General features: G+C 36.2%; 1 protein-coding gene across 18 annotated transcripts in view; it reads left to right on the top strand.

Moving 5' to 3' along the window:
- LOC120527501 (sorbin and SH3 domain-containing protein 2-like) overlaps positions 1-16,588 on the top strand; it is a 416,285-nt gene that overhangs the window by 371,469 nt on the left and 28,228 nt on the right. For all 18 annotated transcript variants that reach the window (XM_039750968.1, XM_039750969.1, XM_039750973.1 and 15 more), the window contains 5 exons: positions 6,061-6,143; positions 8,875-8,921; positions 10,975-11,089; positions 11,645-11,773; positions 14,602-14,805. In XM_039750968.1, coding sequence (XP_039606902.1) covers positions 6,061-6,143; positions 8,875-8,921; positions 10,975-11,089; positions 11,645-11,773; positions 14,602-14,805 — 578 coding nt within the window. The remainder of the gene's footprint in view (positions 1-6,060; positions 6,144-8,874; positions 8,922-10,974; positions 11,090-11,644; positions 11,774-14,601; positions 14,806-16,588) is intronic.

The raw sequence follows: 16,588 nt of genomic DNA on the forward strand, positions 1-16,588 counted from the left end.
TAGTACTGTGTTTCTGGGGACAGAACTATTAAGACATGGAATTAACAAATAATGCTATCATTAATATTTAACTCAACAGGCAATTTTAAATTGATGTAGTTTCTTGCACAAACAGTGGGATTAATGGACACTACATTATGGCCTTAAACACCCTGTCCATAAGGACTACCCTAACCAACAATAAAAACAGTGTTATTTTGGACAGTTCACTAAGTTAGACTTCTGTAGTTAGTAACTCCACATTTTTAAACTAACTTAAATGCCTGCTTAAAAGAACCTTCATGTACTGTTCTTGTTTGTAATGATTGGTACAGTCATTCATTGATTCACTTCCTCCAGATTTTCTTAAAGGGTCTTCATGGTAAAACTAGGAAAAAGTATAAAACACCAGAACGTTAAAAAAGAAAGCAGGAACAGTTCATTTTGACTCACCACTGGTTTTGTGTGTGTACCATTTGCTGGTTTCCTGCATCCCTGTCTGCTCATTTTCAAGTGCTGCCTGATCTGTGTAATACTTAGTGCCAGCAGCCACATTTTGTGTTTCTAAATGGTGAGTTTTACTAAAGCAAAAGGAAATCTTTTTAAAAGTCATAACCTGCTCCAATCAGTACTCCCATTACATGTGCATGTATAATACCACACATTTATTCTATATTTTCAGTTTATAGGAGTAGTGAAATTGTGAATTAAATGGCAGGTTAGTGAAAAGGTGGTGCACAAAATAGGAAAAACGAGAACTTACTGCTCATCCCCCAGGCTATCTAAATCAAGTGGACTATATGGTAAACTGGTGCAATAAAAACTCTTCTCACTCTGAATGTAAAAATGACCAAGGAATTATATTTGATTTTAAGAGACAAAAATTTGTATGTTCACCCATTGTAGTTCGGGGGGAGGAGGTAGAAATAGTGACTGAATATAAATACATAGGAATTTACCTAGGATACTGGAATACTAATACAAAAAAAATATTCTCTAAATGCATCCAGCGCGTATTTCTCCTCCATAAACTCAAACTATTTACCCAAACTCTCCTCTTTTAAGTCAGTGGGAAACCGATGTGTTATACTATTTAAAATTGGAAAAAATCAAATACTCAGTTAGAGGATCTGTACAGACTTTTTTCAAAACATGGCAGGATCTAATCAGTAATATTTTAAAATAAGTTTATAAAGCACAGAGAATTTATTAATTTAGGTATTTTTACAAGCCTTAAATTTTACACCGTTTGGCTTGCTCTCTCTCTCAGGGGTGGGGATCGATCTGTTCTTAACATAATTCTTTTTTTTGTAAAAACTTGATTGCTATGTATTGATTGTAATAAAATTAATAAATAAAAAAAAAACTCAAACTATTTAAAGTAGACAAGGACCTCATGTTGTCCTTTTATCGCAGTCTGATCCAGTCTGTGATCACTTTCAGTTCATTGCCTGGTTTAATCATCTGACAAACCAAAACTCAAAAAAGCTCCAGCAGATTACGAAATATGCAGCTAAAGTTATTGGGGCTGATGTAGATGATTTGACTAGTGTGTGTCAGAGGGCAATGTTAAAGAAACTGGAAATCATCTCAACTGATAACAGTCATTAATTACATGTAGAATTAAATTTCAGTAAATCTGGAAGGATAGTCGCTTTGAAAACCCACACAAATCGCTCCAGAATTTCCTTTCATCCTTGTGCCATTCGACTTTTCAATAAGAAATATCGGAGATAATGATTAAGGTTTTGGTGTAAATATGCATTATCTAACTGCCTTACCTTAACCTGTCTTGTTTCTATTTATTTGTTTTATTTCATTCTGTCTATTATTAGATGCAACTGAGAAGGCAAATTTCATGTTTTCTTGTGTAAACATGACTAAATAAAGAAACCTTAAACCTTATTGGGCTTAGCTGTCCTGCATCCTTAATCTGGTTGGATCAGTTTTTAAAATCCACAATGATCCAGCTTCATGTTTCTACAGCTTTGGCTTGAAAAGATGTCCTCCAAAAGGCAGACAGTTAAGACATGAGTGGTATCAAACCCTTCCTATTAAGGATGCGATTTTTAAAGCGTAAATGATTTAAAACAATTAGTGAAATAATCAGCTGAAAAACATATTTACATAAATCTAACTATCTTACACCTAAAATATAAAAAAAAAAAATATTTGTCTTACTTAGCACTATAAACACCATATATATATATCAGCAACAGCACTATAAAGAAAAATTTTGGATAAGTCATTCCCACATGCAGAAGAGAAAAGAATCTTGAGCACTTAGAAATGGAGAAAGTGACATCTGATACACTTAACTCTATTTGGTTATAGAACCAAAGTTAAAATTAGTGGCATCTCTAATTTGGGCCTGGATCATAACACTAAGGGATAGCTATACTCTTCTATTTTTATGCACTCCCTTTTTGTTAAACATACCTTTCCATCTCCCTTCCTCATATTTAGAACTAATCCAAATGTTCACTCATAAACATCTGGTTTAAAACAGCCTATTATCTCCTCTTAAAACACACAAATAGTTCATTTTAAACTTTTGGTCACTGTAGTCAAACCCCTTTTAAAACCCTCCTTGCATGACAAACAGTTTTGTTCAGGCCTCTTTGTGTAAGGACCTCAAGTTTTTGCTGACTATATAAGGTCAAAATGATTTTAACAATTACAGCCTATCCTGGCAGCATTTGATTCAAAACAAAAACACACTTTGGAAGGGACATCAACCCCATCACCAGACACATTTACAAATGCACAGTTTAGGGTCACACTCCAATCTGACATCTATGTGTTTCGAATATGATGGGAAATTTGAGTACATGGAATACATTTACAGAAGGAAGGGAAAATAAGCCATGTCCACACAAGCAGTGACTGGACCTGAAATTGAACCTAGATCCTGACTGCTAGTGTACAATTGGTTAGACCAGGGGTCCTCAGTCACGGTTCTGGAGGGCCACAGTGGCTGCAGGTTTTTATTCCAACTAGTTTCCTAATTAGAAAGCGGCCCATGCTGATAGCGAAACTTGGTATTGAACTGTTTGGCTTGTTAATGCTTGCATTCATCCTAGAGTAATTTTAATTGCACTGCAGAGCTTCCTTCTGTGAGAACATTATCCGCGTGTTTTGTGGACCAGAATAGATTTAAACTTAATGGTCCTTCCAATTCCCTTCTCATTCATTTCTAAACATTTTTTATCACAGATACTCCATGGTAAGTAAGCATGTAAGCTAGAGAACTGCTGGTTTATTGGTTATCTGCATCTCATTATTAACTAATGTCTGGTTAAGAAAACAGGCAACAATTAAAACTTAAATACAGCTGCTAAAATAGGCAATTAAGGGTTCTGAATGGTAACAGGCAAGAAAAGCCGAAAAACATATTGCTTTAGTAGTAAATAAAAGGGTTCTAATTAAGAAATTGGTTAAAGTGAAAACCTGAAGCCAAAGCAGACCTCCAGGACTGTAATTGAGGACCTCTGATCTACAAAGTAACTAAAATTTGTATTTAATGAATGAAATCACTAACAAGGCATAGAGTTAAACACCAACTATCATTATCAGCAAGGACTGAGTTCTAATTGGGACACTGGCAGGAATGAAAACTAGTAGTCACTGTGGCCCTCCAGGACCGTGATTGAGGAGCACTGGGTTAGACCATAACAAAATATTGTATTTAATATTGAGCTTATTTAGTTTACAAGTAAAAATGAACATGCTGTAAGGTTTAAGAAATTAACTTGGCCAAAATATTTTATTAGGTTGAGAGTTCGTTCTTTAAAATTGTGACTTTGTAAATGAGTAGGCTTTCTGAAAGGGTGAGTATATTAAACTATGTTGTAAAATTAAATCAACTGAGAATCATGCTGTTCTAGAACCAGGTAGGTCTGAGGCTGTCATTGCTGTTACCCATAGAGTATAAGTATACTAAATTTAGTGAAATATATGTCAAAATTATATGTTTAAATACCAATGAATTTATTTTTTGTCAAATTCTGACATAATTTTGACTAGCATTGGATAAGCTGACCAGCTTCAGAACTGACCATGTAACGGTTTGTTGTTGCTTAGTTTCTATACTTTTCCTGCTGAGGTCAAGTCTTAAGTTGAAAAGTATTTTTCTTCTGATTAAGGAAAAAAATACTTCCTATTAGTGCTCTTACTGTTGAGGTAAAGCTACTCATCCTCACCACAAAGTGAAATTTTATGGTAGTTAAGAGTGTTTGTTATCAACACCAAAAGACACATCATCAGAACATTGCATGAGTATAGTCTAGTGATCGGACACAGCATTTTATTATAGCAAACTGTAGGATGGCAAAGTATGCCTAGAGGGGTCCTAGAGCCCCAGACATATTTTCTTCAGGAGCATACTTTAATTATAATTTTTGATTTTCCTCTCTTTTCATATTATTTACCCATATCCTTCATTAATTTGATTTCTTCAAGATTTCTCGTTTTTGTTTCATTTAACAGAATCAATTTCTACGGACTCGTTCACACTGTTTTTAGTTATAAAACTTTTACATACTTTTGTATTTTCTGTTATTGTTATATGTTTGTCAATCTCTCTAAGATCTCTAGGCTGGCCTTTCTAGAACAGGGCTATACAGAACCTTGAATTCTTTAAATTGGAGCAGGACTAATACTGATGGCAGCAATATATCTCCAAACAGTTTTGCATAGTTTTGGAATAAAGCCAGGCAGTTCCAGCAGACACTAGGGCAGAACATCAGCAGATGTCCCTGAACAACCAGAACTTGCTTAATCTAGCAAGCAGCTAGTACATAATATGTAATGTAAAAAATGGCAGAAATTTACAAAAAAATTATTCATTGTGCCGTTTATCTTAAATTTAAGGAACCTTGAGTTAGTAAAACATAAGTGACTAAGGAATAGCCACATTTAGTTTGATTAATTATCTCATTTAACACGCTTACATTTTCATAGTCTTATAGCACTGCTCATACTTATAAATATATTCAGAATAAAGCACACTGCAGTGCAGTATACACGTACTGTACCACATAATGTTACCTAATATCTCAGGAGATGAAGTTATATCCCAGTTTGGAGTTTTCTTGCTCTCCTTTGTTTAGTTATAAAACTCTTACATAGTTTTGTATTTTCTGTTATTGTTATATGTTTTATAAGCTCCTCATCTTTACATGAGCTCTTTCTCCTACATCTTGAAGACATGCAATTAATGTCAATTGGACTACTCCATTGTGGGCGATTGTTCATTCTACCAAAATATGTTGGAACAGTCTACCATATTCATTTAAAAATGAATGAATGGATGGATATGGACATGCTGATTCACATTACTGACAGAAGAGATCATACTCCACTGGGCCGTTAAGCAAAGTCCTTAACCTTAAAATTGTACCTGGAGCACTGTACGATGGCTGACACTGTACTCTGATCTCCAAAGGTCACGCAATTAAGTGTACCAAGTACAAATAAACATAATTAATATTTAGGCATACATGCAGTAAACCCTCTGGTAGGTTCTTAATGGTGCTATTGTAAGTAAAGTATTGTGATGTAATTGAAATTAAGGCAATAAAAGTCTCTCTAAACAGGCCCTTTGTGAGTGAGTGAGGATGTGTGCATACACTTGCCTTCTAATAGACTGGCACCCTTTGGCACCCTTTTAAAGTATGTTTTCTGATTTGTGCCCTGTGTTGACAGAACAGGCTCTGGCTCCTTAATGAAGTGGATTAGGTGGGTATGAGAAAGAATTTACTGTATGTATCTAGTTAGCAAAAGAGGAAGGAAAACAAATTTACAATTTGCACAGATACCAGAGTGCATGGACCTCTAGAAATTAACAGACTAGCATGTAATGTTACAGATTTCTACCCAGAAACACAGGTGTTTCTGTAGTTTGCATTTGTGTAGTGGCTGATTAAGAACTCAGTGACAGGCTACAGCATTACGTATCTTTATACAGTTTGCAAATTTCAAAAACATAAGCTAACTAATAGCACGAAAAACCTACTAAATTATCCTGTGTGTCCAAAACACTGTACTTGTTTTAATTCTGTGCCATTTTTCTTCAAATAGATCAGGAGTCTCCTAAAGATTTTTCTTTTGCGGGTGAAAATCGATACTCACCAAGAAACCGAACAGGACCCCTTGATAGAGAGGTAATGAGACCCTTTTTGCATTCAGAATTGATCTTCAAGTATGCTGTCTGCTGTTACCCAAGTAAAAATCCCAAACTTCTTTATTTCTGAACTATCTCAAACACTAGGACAACAGGAAATAAAGAAACAAAACTTCATTGTATTTTACAGTGAAACAGTTACTTTTAACTTGCAAGTACAGTATGTGTTATGTATAACATAGAAATGTATCTTATGTGTTATTTATCAAATATTTGAACTTATTTACAACAGTTCTGACAATAGGTATTATCAATGGAAGCACCACCATTATAGGCTGCTCCAGACTAGGCATAAAACGGCCAAAGGCCCAAGGTACTATAAAATTGAAAGTTTTTAAACCATGGAAATGGGTAGTAAATAAAGAATGTAAATTATATGGATAAGATGGCTTCCCCACTTATCTAGCCCCCCCACCAAAATTCCACAAAAGAGCCTTCTCACCCCCTGTTGATATCTCTTCTCCTCATTACACGTGAGCTTTTGCCTGACGAACCTGCCAACTCTAGGCTTGATTAATATTCTGAATGAGTGCTAGTCAAACTCCATCAACAGTTCTGAAATCACTGCCAATTTCTGTTCTGCTAGAAAGCCAGAAGAGCACCAGGAGATGAAACGTTTGTCAAACCAGAAATGAGACAGAATGCTAAAAAGACTAAATCTTGTACACCAAAGTCTAATCTTAAACCAGAACTTAAATACAGAGAGCCAATTAAAAACCAGAAGATTGATAAAGAATACATGCTTCTTTTGATAATTTTTATCGCAATCATAGATACTGCTTGAATCTTTGCATAGGATTTAAATAGTCTGATGATGCAAGGCGTAGTGTCATGCTGTGCAACTTTCATGGTCCTTGAGACCACTGTGATCCATATGCAGGTAAAGGAAATAACAACATGGCAGTGTTCGACTGTAAAAGAAAGTAACATTGCAGCACTGTAAATAAATATTCCATTCAGGAAACGTAAAACTGTAAAAAAAAACACACAGAAAAGTGAGAGAAAAAGCAGCTCAAATCCTTCATAATATATTGTTGTAAAAAATATTTTAGGAGAGAGAAAAAATTCTCAAATTGCACAGTGGGTTTAGGAAGTCTCCAAGTCACCAAGTGCCGTACCCTTGAGACCATTACAACCCTAAACACCAATGCAGCTTTAACACTAGAATCCCTGAAGCCTATGAAAAAACTTGTAATCCCGGCCCACCTTAAATTATTTTGCACCTCTCCATAAGCGTCTTTTGTTTTGTAAATGTGTCCATCAGCACAAACTGCAAGCAGACTGCTGTCCCATCCCCCCCACTAGCGCAGAAAGGACAAAAAGCTCTCCCAGCTCAAGCCTTGTTTATCTCGGTGTGAGGTGCCTGGAGTTGTATAGGGAAAATAATATATTGTTATTTGGTTCACATGCATTTCATGTGTGTTCCGTGTCTACAACAATCTATGTAAGTGAAGGATGACAGGAAATGCAAGAAATGTTGAACACATACCTAAAACAAAAACTTTTTTTCATGTTTTCATACTAACAACAAAATTTTGACAGGCAGTCAGACAGTATATAATGTGTGAAGACTGAAGTCCAAATATCTAATAAACACTTTCACAAAAGATATGCGTATAACAAAACAAGTGCACTTTTATTCAAGAATATAACCAAAGGAAAAAAATCAGGTTAGGGTATAACGCTGACACAACCTTTTTGGTGGTACATGGGTAAAAACTGCTGACTCATAATGAAGAGATTGCAGGTTTGATCCCGGCTGCTTCCCAGAATTAACATTTTTGAGTGGTAGGCTGCCCTTATTGTTACTATTATACAATAAAAATGTACATTTGATTTGAGTCTGTAACAGCTGGTGTAAACGTATGGTACTTGTAAAGGTTACCTTTTTTGTTTTTTTTTATTCAGTTTTATTCTCTCAGTCGCGTTCACGTTACCTCCAATCTGACTCTGCTGTTTTCAAATAAAGATGTGCTATAACAGAGTTGTTCAACATTTCTTGCATTTCTCACATTTTCTGTAATCCTTCACTGACATAGATCGTTGTAGACACGGAACACACATGAAGTGCATGTGATCCAAATAACAATGTATTATTTACCCTGTACAACTCCATGCACCTCACACTGAGATAAACAGGACTGAAGCTGGCAGAGCTTTCTGCCCTTTCTGTGGTGGTGGGGAGTGGAATAGCAGGCTGCTTGCTGCTTGTGCTGATGGACACATTTACAAAACAAAAGACGCTGATGGAGAGGTATGAAGGGATTTAAGGTAGGTCTTGATTACAATTTTTTTCGTAGGCTTCAGGGATTCTAGTGTTAATAACAAGGGCAATAAGATGGCTTCTAATCTTTGTTGTGGAGAACAGGATCTCACCTCTTCCAAGTAAGATATATTATTTTTTTTCTGCCACCTGCCAGACCACAGAATTTTTAGTAGCCTCTTTTCAGTCCTACATTTCTTTTGTCTTAACTCTGAGTAACGCCTTTGTTGGCCTCCCCATGCTAATACGTAGAGTATCTGTGTGAGTTTTCCTTCTCCCTATGGGTCCATGTACCCTGGCACTCTCTTACTGGCAGAATAAAACTCTAAATTATCAAAACATGAATTACAAACATTTGAACAGCTTATATTCTTATAAGAAGTATATTAGAATATTCATTTCATTGTCTGTTGGAACTTTATACATTGTGCTCATTTTCTTCTTTCAGAAACAGCAAGCAAGGGCTGTATATGATTTTAAGGCGCAGACAGCAAAGTAAGTATAAGTGGCACTCATTGTATTTCTTTAGGAATAAGCTAATATTTGGTTTATCGAAGAAACGTATTTCAGGTGTCTGTTAAAAATAAAATTACATTTACAAATATTTAGTTTAGACAAAAGAAAGGATAAAACATATTTTATTATCATTGTAGACACTAGACAATTTTAGAACTGGTACACAATCAGTGTTTGAAAAGGAAACAAATTACTGGCGGTATTTTTGGCAGTACAGTGACAATCGATCAAATAGTATTGGGTCCTCTGAAGATTCTTGAAAAGGTGCTGGAATGGTAAAATGGTCGCGATGCAGTGACGGTCGATCGAAGTGCGCCTTTGTGAACTTTCCTGAAAAGGTGTTGGCACTCACTGGTACTCTAGGAAAAGCTGCAGGTACAGTAAAACTTTGTTGTGCTGTTCCAATACAATGACAGTCAATCATAGATCGGATGGTACCTTGTGAAAATTAATGAAGAGGTATTGGAACACTAAAAGAAGTTGGCTGCACACTATGTTGAAATTTGAAGAGTACTGTGTACCAGTGAGTACACACCCACTTGAAGCAAAGTACAATTGTTTGCAGTTGGCAAAAAAAAAGATTTAGTAACTGAGGATGGAAAACTGAGGTTTAGTACCAGTTCTAAACAAAAAAGAGAAACTGATAGTAGTATCTATATTGTAAATACAAGTCAAAAACCTGGAACAACAAATACAGGCTTCAGCTTCCTACTCAGGTCTGGGAAAAATCAAGAATGGTTGTGATTACTGCCTAATCCAAGTAAAGTCTAACAAACTATTAGGCAAAAGGGGGAATGTCATGTTTACATTTGATTGCAGTGAGAGATATTCTGGAGAATAATTATTTGTTACTGTTTGCATGCTAGCTTTTATAAATACCCTATAGATACTGTTTTAAAAAGTACATTTTACAGCTGATGAAGTAAAATTTGACTATTGCAAGCAACAGCAATAATTTTGTCATTCTATAATTCTTGTAAGTTCAGGTCATGTGTACACTAGGAAGTCATTCCTCTATATGAACAATTTTCTAGTAATTTTGTATACAATTTATTTATTTGTAGGCGTCTTTCTAAACACTCAAGGACACCAAACAATAGATAAAACACAGATTATAAACAAAACTAGAATACAAAAATTAAAATTAGACAGAGCAATTGTAATCAAAGAGAAAAAGCAGTCTTAAACAAATGAGATTTAAGTTTAGATTTGAAAACTTTAGAATGACGGTAATGTAACAGCCTCTAGACCACACTGTCATATCATTGTTTGTGTTGTTATTGTCAGCATGATCCATTAAATAAAGCAGAGTCAGTCATTTGTTATTTACAAGCTAGAAGAGCTCGTCCCAACAATTAAAACACACAAGGTACATAGTATTGGCAACCAATCCTGAAGGACACACCATAAAAGCGCTACTGTATCTTTTAGGGCATTACTTAAACCAGTCTTAACCAATTGATAGTCCTTTGTGAGGTACACTTTGATTTCAGTAGCTACAATATACCTTCTGGCATCAGGTGTCATCAGAGTTCATAGAAACTGACTGATTGTTTATCATGGGAAAAAAAAAAAATCAAGTTGCTATAGAATGTTCTGTTGTTGAGCCAGTAAAGACTGATTTCCCCTTCTGGTGAAAAGTTCCCTTCCTTCACCTCAAGTGCAGTGATAAGGAACAAGTCAACATTGGACTTCAACCCTGTATGGTGTTCTGATGACACTGTTTTTGTGGTTTTGCAATCTGAAAGAAGCATTCTGTTGACAGTCTGATAGGCAAATAACCCTTCCAACTCTGTCCGCTTATCTCTAGTATACGGAACAATTACAAAGAGAGCTCAGTATACAGCTTGATTGTAAATTAATTGAAGTTGGGGTTTGTTGGCATGCGAGAGATCTCCCCTTTAATGTAAATATGTAGTAGTCTGAAGTATATTTAATGTGGGTGAATGCTAAGCAAAATAAAAATAATTAAAATGATAATTTGAAACTTTTTAGACATCAAGTTTTACCAGCTGATGAAAATGTTTTACAGGGAACTGACTTTTAAAAAAGGCGACACAGTCTACATCCTCAGGCAAATAGATCAAAACTGGTATGAAGGAGAGCACCATGGCCGAGTTGGGATTTTCCCAATTTCTTATGTTGAGGTTGGTTTTATTTGCCCCATTTTCTAATTTTCAAAAATGCGTGGGTTTTTTTAATTATTAAACTATATGTAAGGTCACTGCATATCCAAATTTGAGGAGAAAACCAGCTCACATTATTTTCTCAGCAAGTATTTTTTCCATTGTGTTATAAAACGTTAAAAAAAGGGCATCCAGATTTATTAGTCCCTTAATGGAAAGTAAGTTTACATGTGCAGTTCTTTTCACAAGTAGTTAGTGGGAGGGTTTGTAATAAAAAATGTAAAACATTCTGGGAGGTCATTTGGAATCTTTTTTGTCTTTAGTAATTAGAAGCAGAGTGAGTCTAAACAGTTTAATTCACCAGGATATTTATATATTTTAGAATAAAGTGAATGCAAACAAATGGTTGGATGACTATATTATCCATCAATCTTTTTGTGTTCACACTGTATGAAAAGCAGGCTCTCTTTTGAATTGCACATTTACTACATAGTTTGTCTTCAGTGAAGAATAGAAAATAAAATATTTTAAAGTGCTATGAAAAATAAAATAAAATAAAATGTTATATCTTTCTAGAAGGTTCCATCCGCAGAAAAACCACAGCCTGCCCGTCCACCTCCACCTGTGCAGACCCGAGAGATAGGAGAAGCTATAGCCAAATACAACTTCACAGCAGATACTAATGTAGAGTTGTCATTGAAAAAGGTAAGATGTATTCCTATGGTAGAATCTTGACTATTCAGATACTAATTTAGTTTAAATTTAATTCCTAGTGCCAATCTGTATTGGACAGTATCATCCCACTGTGTGCGAGAGATGAGTAAGGGGGTGTTGTTTATTTTAATTTTTAATCCCTATTTAATGGTGGCAGGCTGGTGAGGGGAGCATACATGCCGGCATTTGCTAGTGTTAACTGTTATTTGCTGGTTGGCAGCAGCACAACAATTATGGGGCAACAGCTGAGCGTGAGGAGTGAGGATTAAATAAAAAGGGAGCAAGTTCAGTGCGGGGAAGAGATGGCTTTGTTTGCATCTGGAGAAGAGAGGAAGTGATCACCGACTGTGGAGAGGAGTTGGGCAGCATCTGTCCTGCTGATTAGTTTATGGAGAACAGGATAGAGGGCTGGGTGAGAGCTCTGATAGGTGAATGGGTGCTTGTCATCAGAGTAGCCAAAATGCAGAGCTGGCAAGAGGGGGAAGAGCCCAAAGAAGATAGGGGAAAGGTGTGGTCCCTACTTAACGGTATCTGGGGAAGGGCACAGCACCCTGGGAGCTGCAGTGACTGGTGAAAGTGGCAGGTCTGGGGGATGCAATGGGCTGCAGCAGGGGGACTGCCTGCTGATGATGATGAGCCTTTTCACTCTTGCTCTATCTATTTTACCACTTCACTTTGGATTATAACATTTATTTGGTTTTATTCACTAAACACTAAAAAGACACTATTTTATGGACAAATTATTTACTGGACTATTTAATTACTAAGACATGTTGTAGTGGTCCGGTGCCGCTCAGATTCACACCGTCAAAGACACAGTGATTTATTTATTTTTTTGGTGGGTATTTCAGGAATACACCCTGCCTTGGCCCAACCCGTACTTATTCACAGACAGAGAAACAAAATCCAATAAATCAAGTAAATGAATAAATAATAATAATATATTAAATGGAAAGTAAATATAAACTACAAATAATCATAACAAATACAGCATACAACAATAAACACCTACGACAATGTCCATGAATCAGTCCCATGTTACAGATTCCAAAGAAGCTTGGCTTGTCAGGGTTTGGGGGGCGTGTGAAATGTAGAGGTGAATATAAAGATATAAAGTTTATCCTACCATTTCTAAAGCATTTCATGTAGAGATGTGTGGGAGTGCTCCCTCCGACGACAATGCAGATGGGCACAAGACAAAACTCGAATCCAATATGACAGTAATGCAGGACAACCACGTATTCTCTGTGTTTTGAACAAATTGAAATTCTTTTGGTAAGTAATGTGACCACCAGGGGGCACACAGATCTTCAAACACCTGGCACAGACACAAATACAGCACAACAAAAGGCTTTATTATTTCAGTGGGAAATGTTTTAAAGGCGTTTCTCACATTCAGTGCACAGTACACAGCCCAGTAAAACACAGTCCCAAGCACACAGTACTTTGTCTTTCTCCTTCCACCTTCACTCCTCCTGGCAAGGTTCGTCCCTCTTCCTCCCTACTCAGGCTACCCGAATGGAGTGAGGCAGCTCCTTTTATAGAGCACCCGAAAGTGCCCCAGGTGTCCCGTGATCTCCTCGGCAGCGTGGCGGCAGTCCTGCAGAGGAGGGCTCAGACGTTCCTCCTGTGCTCCCTGGTGGTGTCCTCAGGCCCCAACAGTGTTGAGCTTCCATGTTCCAAACCCATTGCACTTTAGCAAGCCAGGGGGCTGCCCTCTGTTGTCCCCAGGGGGTGATATTGCCCCATGCAAGCTCCTTCCCCCAGTCCTTCTGTTACAAAGGCATCCCGGCTGGGTAAGAGTCCCAGCTGTCCCTCACAGTAAGTCTCACTTATTTGCTCAGTTGCCCTGGTCCATGCTTGGTTGTAACTATCGATAAAGCAGGTTTGAGAATATGGCAAGGCTGCAGTCAACCCATGGCATCACACCCACATCCAACAGATAGAACAGAAGTAAAATACAAACACTGTGCATTTATTCCTAACAATTCCAATCTAGCTTTTGAATTCAAGAGACATATTTCACATTACAGAATTTGCAAAGTTATACACCTGCTTACCGCTGGCATCACATCAATTATAACTGAAATATCATTATTCACCATATACCTTTTACCCCATCCTTGGGCTCAGGGTTACACCATACCACCTCCACCTTCCACTACAGCCTTGAACTAAACTACTTTTGGCATGTCCTTTGTTTAGCTACTAATAACATATGCTTTTGATAATAGCTCATGCTATTAGGCCCTGAATAAATAACTGTGCTAGCTGAAAAGAATGTAAACTGAGCCACTATCTTTGTTTTCTGCTGTTTATGTCCACAGCTGAACATCTGCATCTGCATCTACATTCACATAGGTTTTTTCTCCAGGTTATATGGTTTCCATCTATTCATTTTCTAAAGCTACTTATTCAGTTACCAGGTGGTAGGGAACTAGATTCTATCCTAGTATTAGTTAATAGGTGCAAGGCTAAAAGAAACCCTAAACTATCACAGAAAACTCTTGCACATGTACAATTTAGAGTGGCCACTTAATGTAGCATTCCAGTCTTTGGGAAGCTGGATGAAACTGGAATGGCCAAAGTTCTGCTGGAAAATGTGACACCTCCATATGGTGACTCTGAAAACCAACCGTGCCACACAAAAGATTTTTCCAAGTGAGATAAGTGGACTAATTGACTGTTGGAAATTTTTCCTTTCGTATGTTAATACAGATGTGTGTAACTGATTTGTATTGTGGTTTATGGAACTACTGTTAATTACCCTACTGTATATATACTAAGTTGAATAAAAATGGTAAATGATATCTTCAAAGGGGGAGAGAGTGATACTCCTGAGACAAGTGGATCAGAACTGGTTTGAAGGAAAGACTCCAGGCTCAAGTAAACAAGGAATTTTCCCAGTGTCTTACGTGGATGTCATCAAGAGGTCTCCGAGTAAGAGTCCAGGAGACTACCCAGATCCTCCAATACCTCACAGCTTTTCCAGTGATAGAATACATTCTTTAGGTTCTGCAAAGGTAAATATCCATGTCCTAATGTCTTTAACTGATTAAGCATGTGAAACGTTTATGTAGGATGTTTACTGTATATGCTGTTTTTAAAAGATGTTGTAAAATATTACATTTAGTTGCTTCATTTTTAATACTCATTATTAACTTGTTTGCAAGAAAAATACATTTCTATTTTATTTATGTAATACTTTGATATCAACATGATTAAGGTAGGGATCCATAGAAGAATTCCCATCATAATTAAAGGGCTTTTTCTGCTACCTCGGCTGCCTCACTACAAGAAACACCTAAATCAAGGATCTTCACATAAGCATGCAAACAGTTGCTGTGTATTTTCATATAGTGCTTTCAGTTTGTTTGTTTTTTTTTAATTAAAATAATCATCGCTCCTAGTATTCTTTCAAGTTCTTATATTCTATAGATGTATAAAACCAAAAGAACATTCATGAGTCAAAAACAGAGATTATTAGGTTGTGACAAATCTTTATTTAGTACTGAAAAAGGAAGATTTCTCTAAAAGTCTGGTCAAATCATGTGCATAATAGCTGAGTGGAAATCATACTTATTACTGCTCGTCAAAAGTAAAATGCAGTCAATGTATTTATCTATTAGTCATTAAAAGAAAAACAAATATTTATTTTTGTAAGTATCAAGTTAGTGATACTAAGAATTCCACTTGACCACTTTCATGTCCACTCTGTTGTTTCATCCTGAAATAAATTCTTTTCTCTTGCTTTTTGTTTCTAATGTATAAGCTTCCATGGTGACTTAAGTTTTATATTGGCCTTCTTGTCTTTATTCCTTAATATAAAAAAGTGCAATTTTCATTTATTTTTCAGTGTTATTTGCTCTGCTATTTTCATTATCCCCTGCTGGAATAACTTGATTACCTTTTGAATTCAATGCAGTAAAAATTATAGCGTATACTGTCAGTGACTATTTTGTCAAGTTTCACCTGTAGCAAACGTTCTACATAAATATAGGGTGGTCCAGATCTAATTATGAAACTTTCAGTGCAATGCAGGAAAACAATACAAAAGAATTGTTCAAAATATCTTGTAATAAACGAAAATGGACTTACATTGAATTAATTCACTGATTTTCCACGTAATGTCCCACTTGTCCTCCATTCAGTTGGATACAGGCTCAGAGTAATAAACCTAATAAGTTATAGCGTAATGAAAATTGCATAATTAGATCTGGACCACCCTGTAGTTACAAACTACAGAACTAGATCACAACAGGAATTAGTGATATTAAAGGCAACACAACCATTACAACAAATGATGTGATAAGATCAGATTAGTAAGGACTACAAATGTACATTGCATTATTCAGTATTATTAAATGTAATGCATTGAAATGCACTTTTGTAAAACACATGGAGAGTTAGTGTGTATATGTCTTGCCCTGACACAGGGTACGTTACAGACTGTAAACATTTCTCCATTGGATAGAATATATTTCATTACAATGTTGAGAGGTTAAAAATTGTGAAAAGGTGCCCCCTTCCTGACAAAATTAGTAACTGCACAAATTCTGTTTGTTTTTATCTTTAGCCTAGAAACTGTATGTAAGAACATAAGAATATGTATGGATTGTCCACTCATGGGTTTTCAACTAATATTACCTGAGCCATTAGAATTTTCCAATTAGCTTCCTCTGGACAGTGTATGCATCAAAAGGAAATTAACATGGGCAGAAAGAACATAGAAACTCTCCAGTAGGAAGTTAAATTATCAATTCAGCTGAGGTTTAAACATTGTCATGTGGCATAGGTACTCACTAT

The sequence above is a fragment of the Polypterus senegalus genome, chromosome 4 (genome assembly GCF_016835505.1).
Source record: "Polypterus senegalus isolate Bchr_013 chromosome 4, ASM1683550v1, whole genome shotgun sequence".
Lineage (NCBI taxonomy): Eukaryota > Metazoa > Chordata > Cladistia > Polypteriformes > Polypteridae > Polypterus > Polypterus senegalus.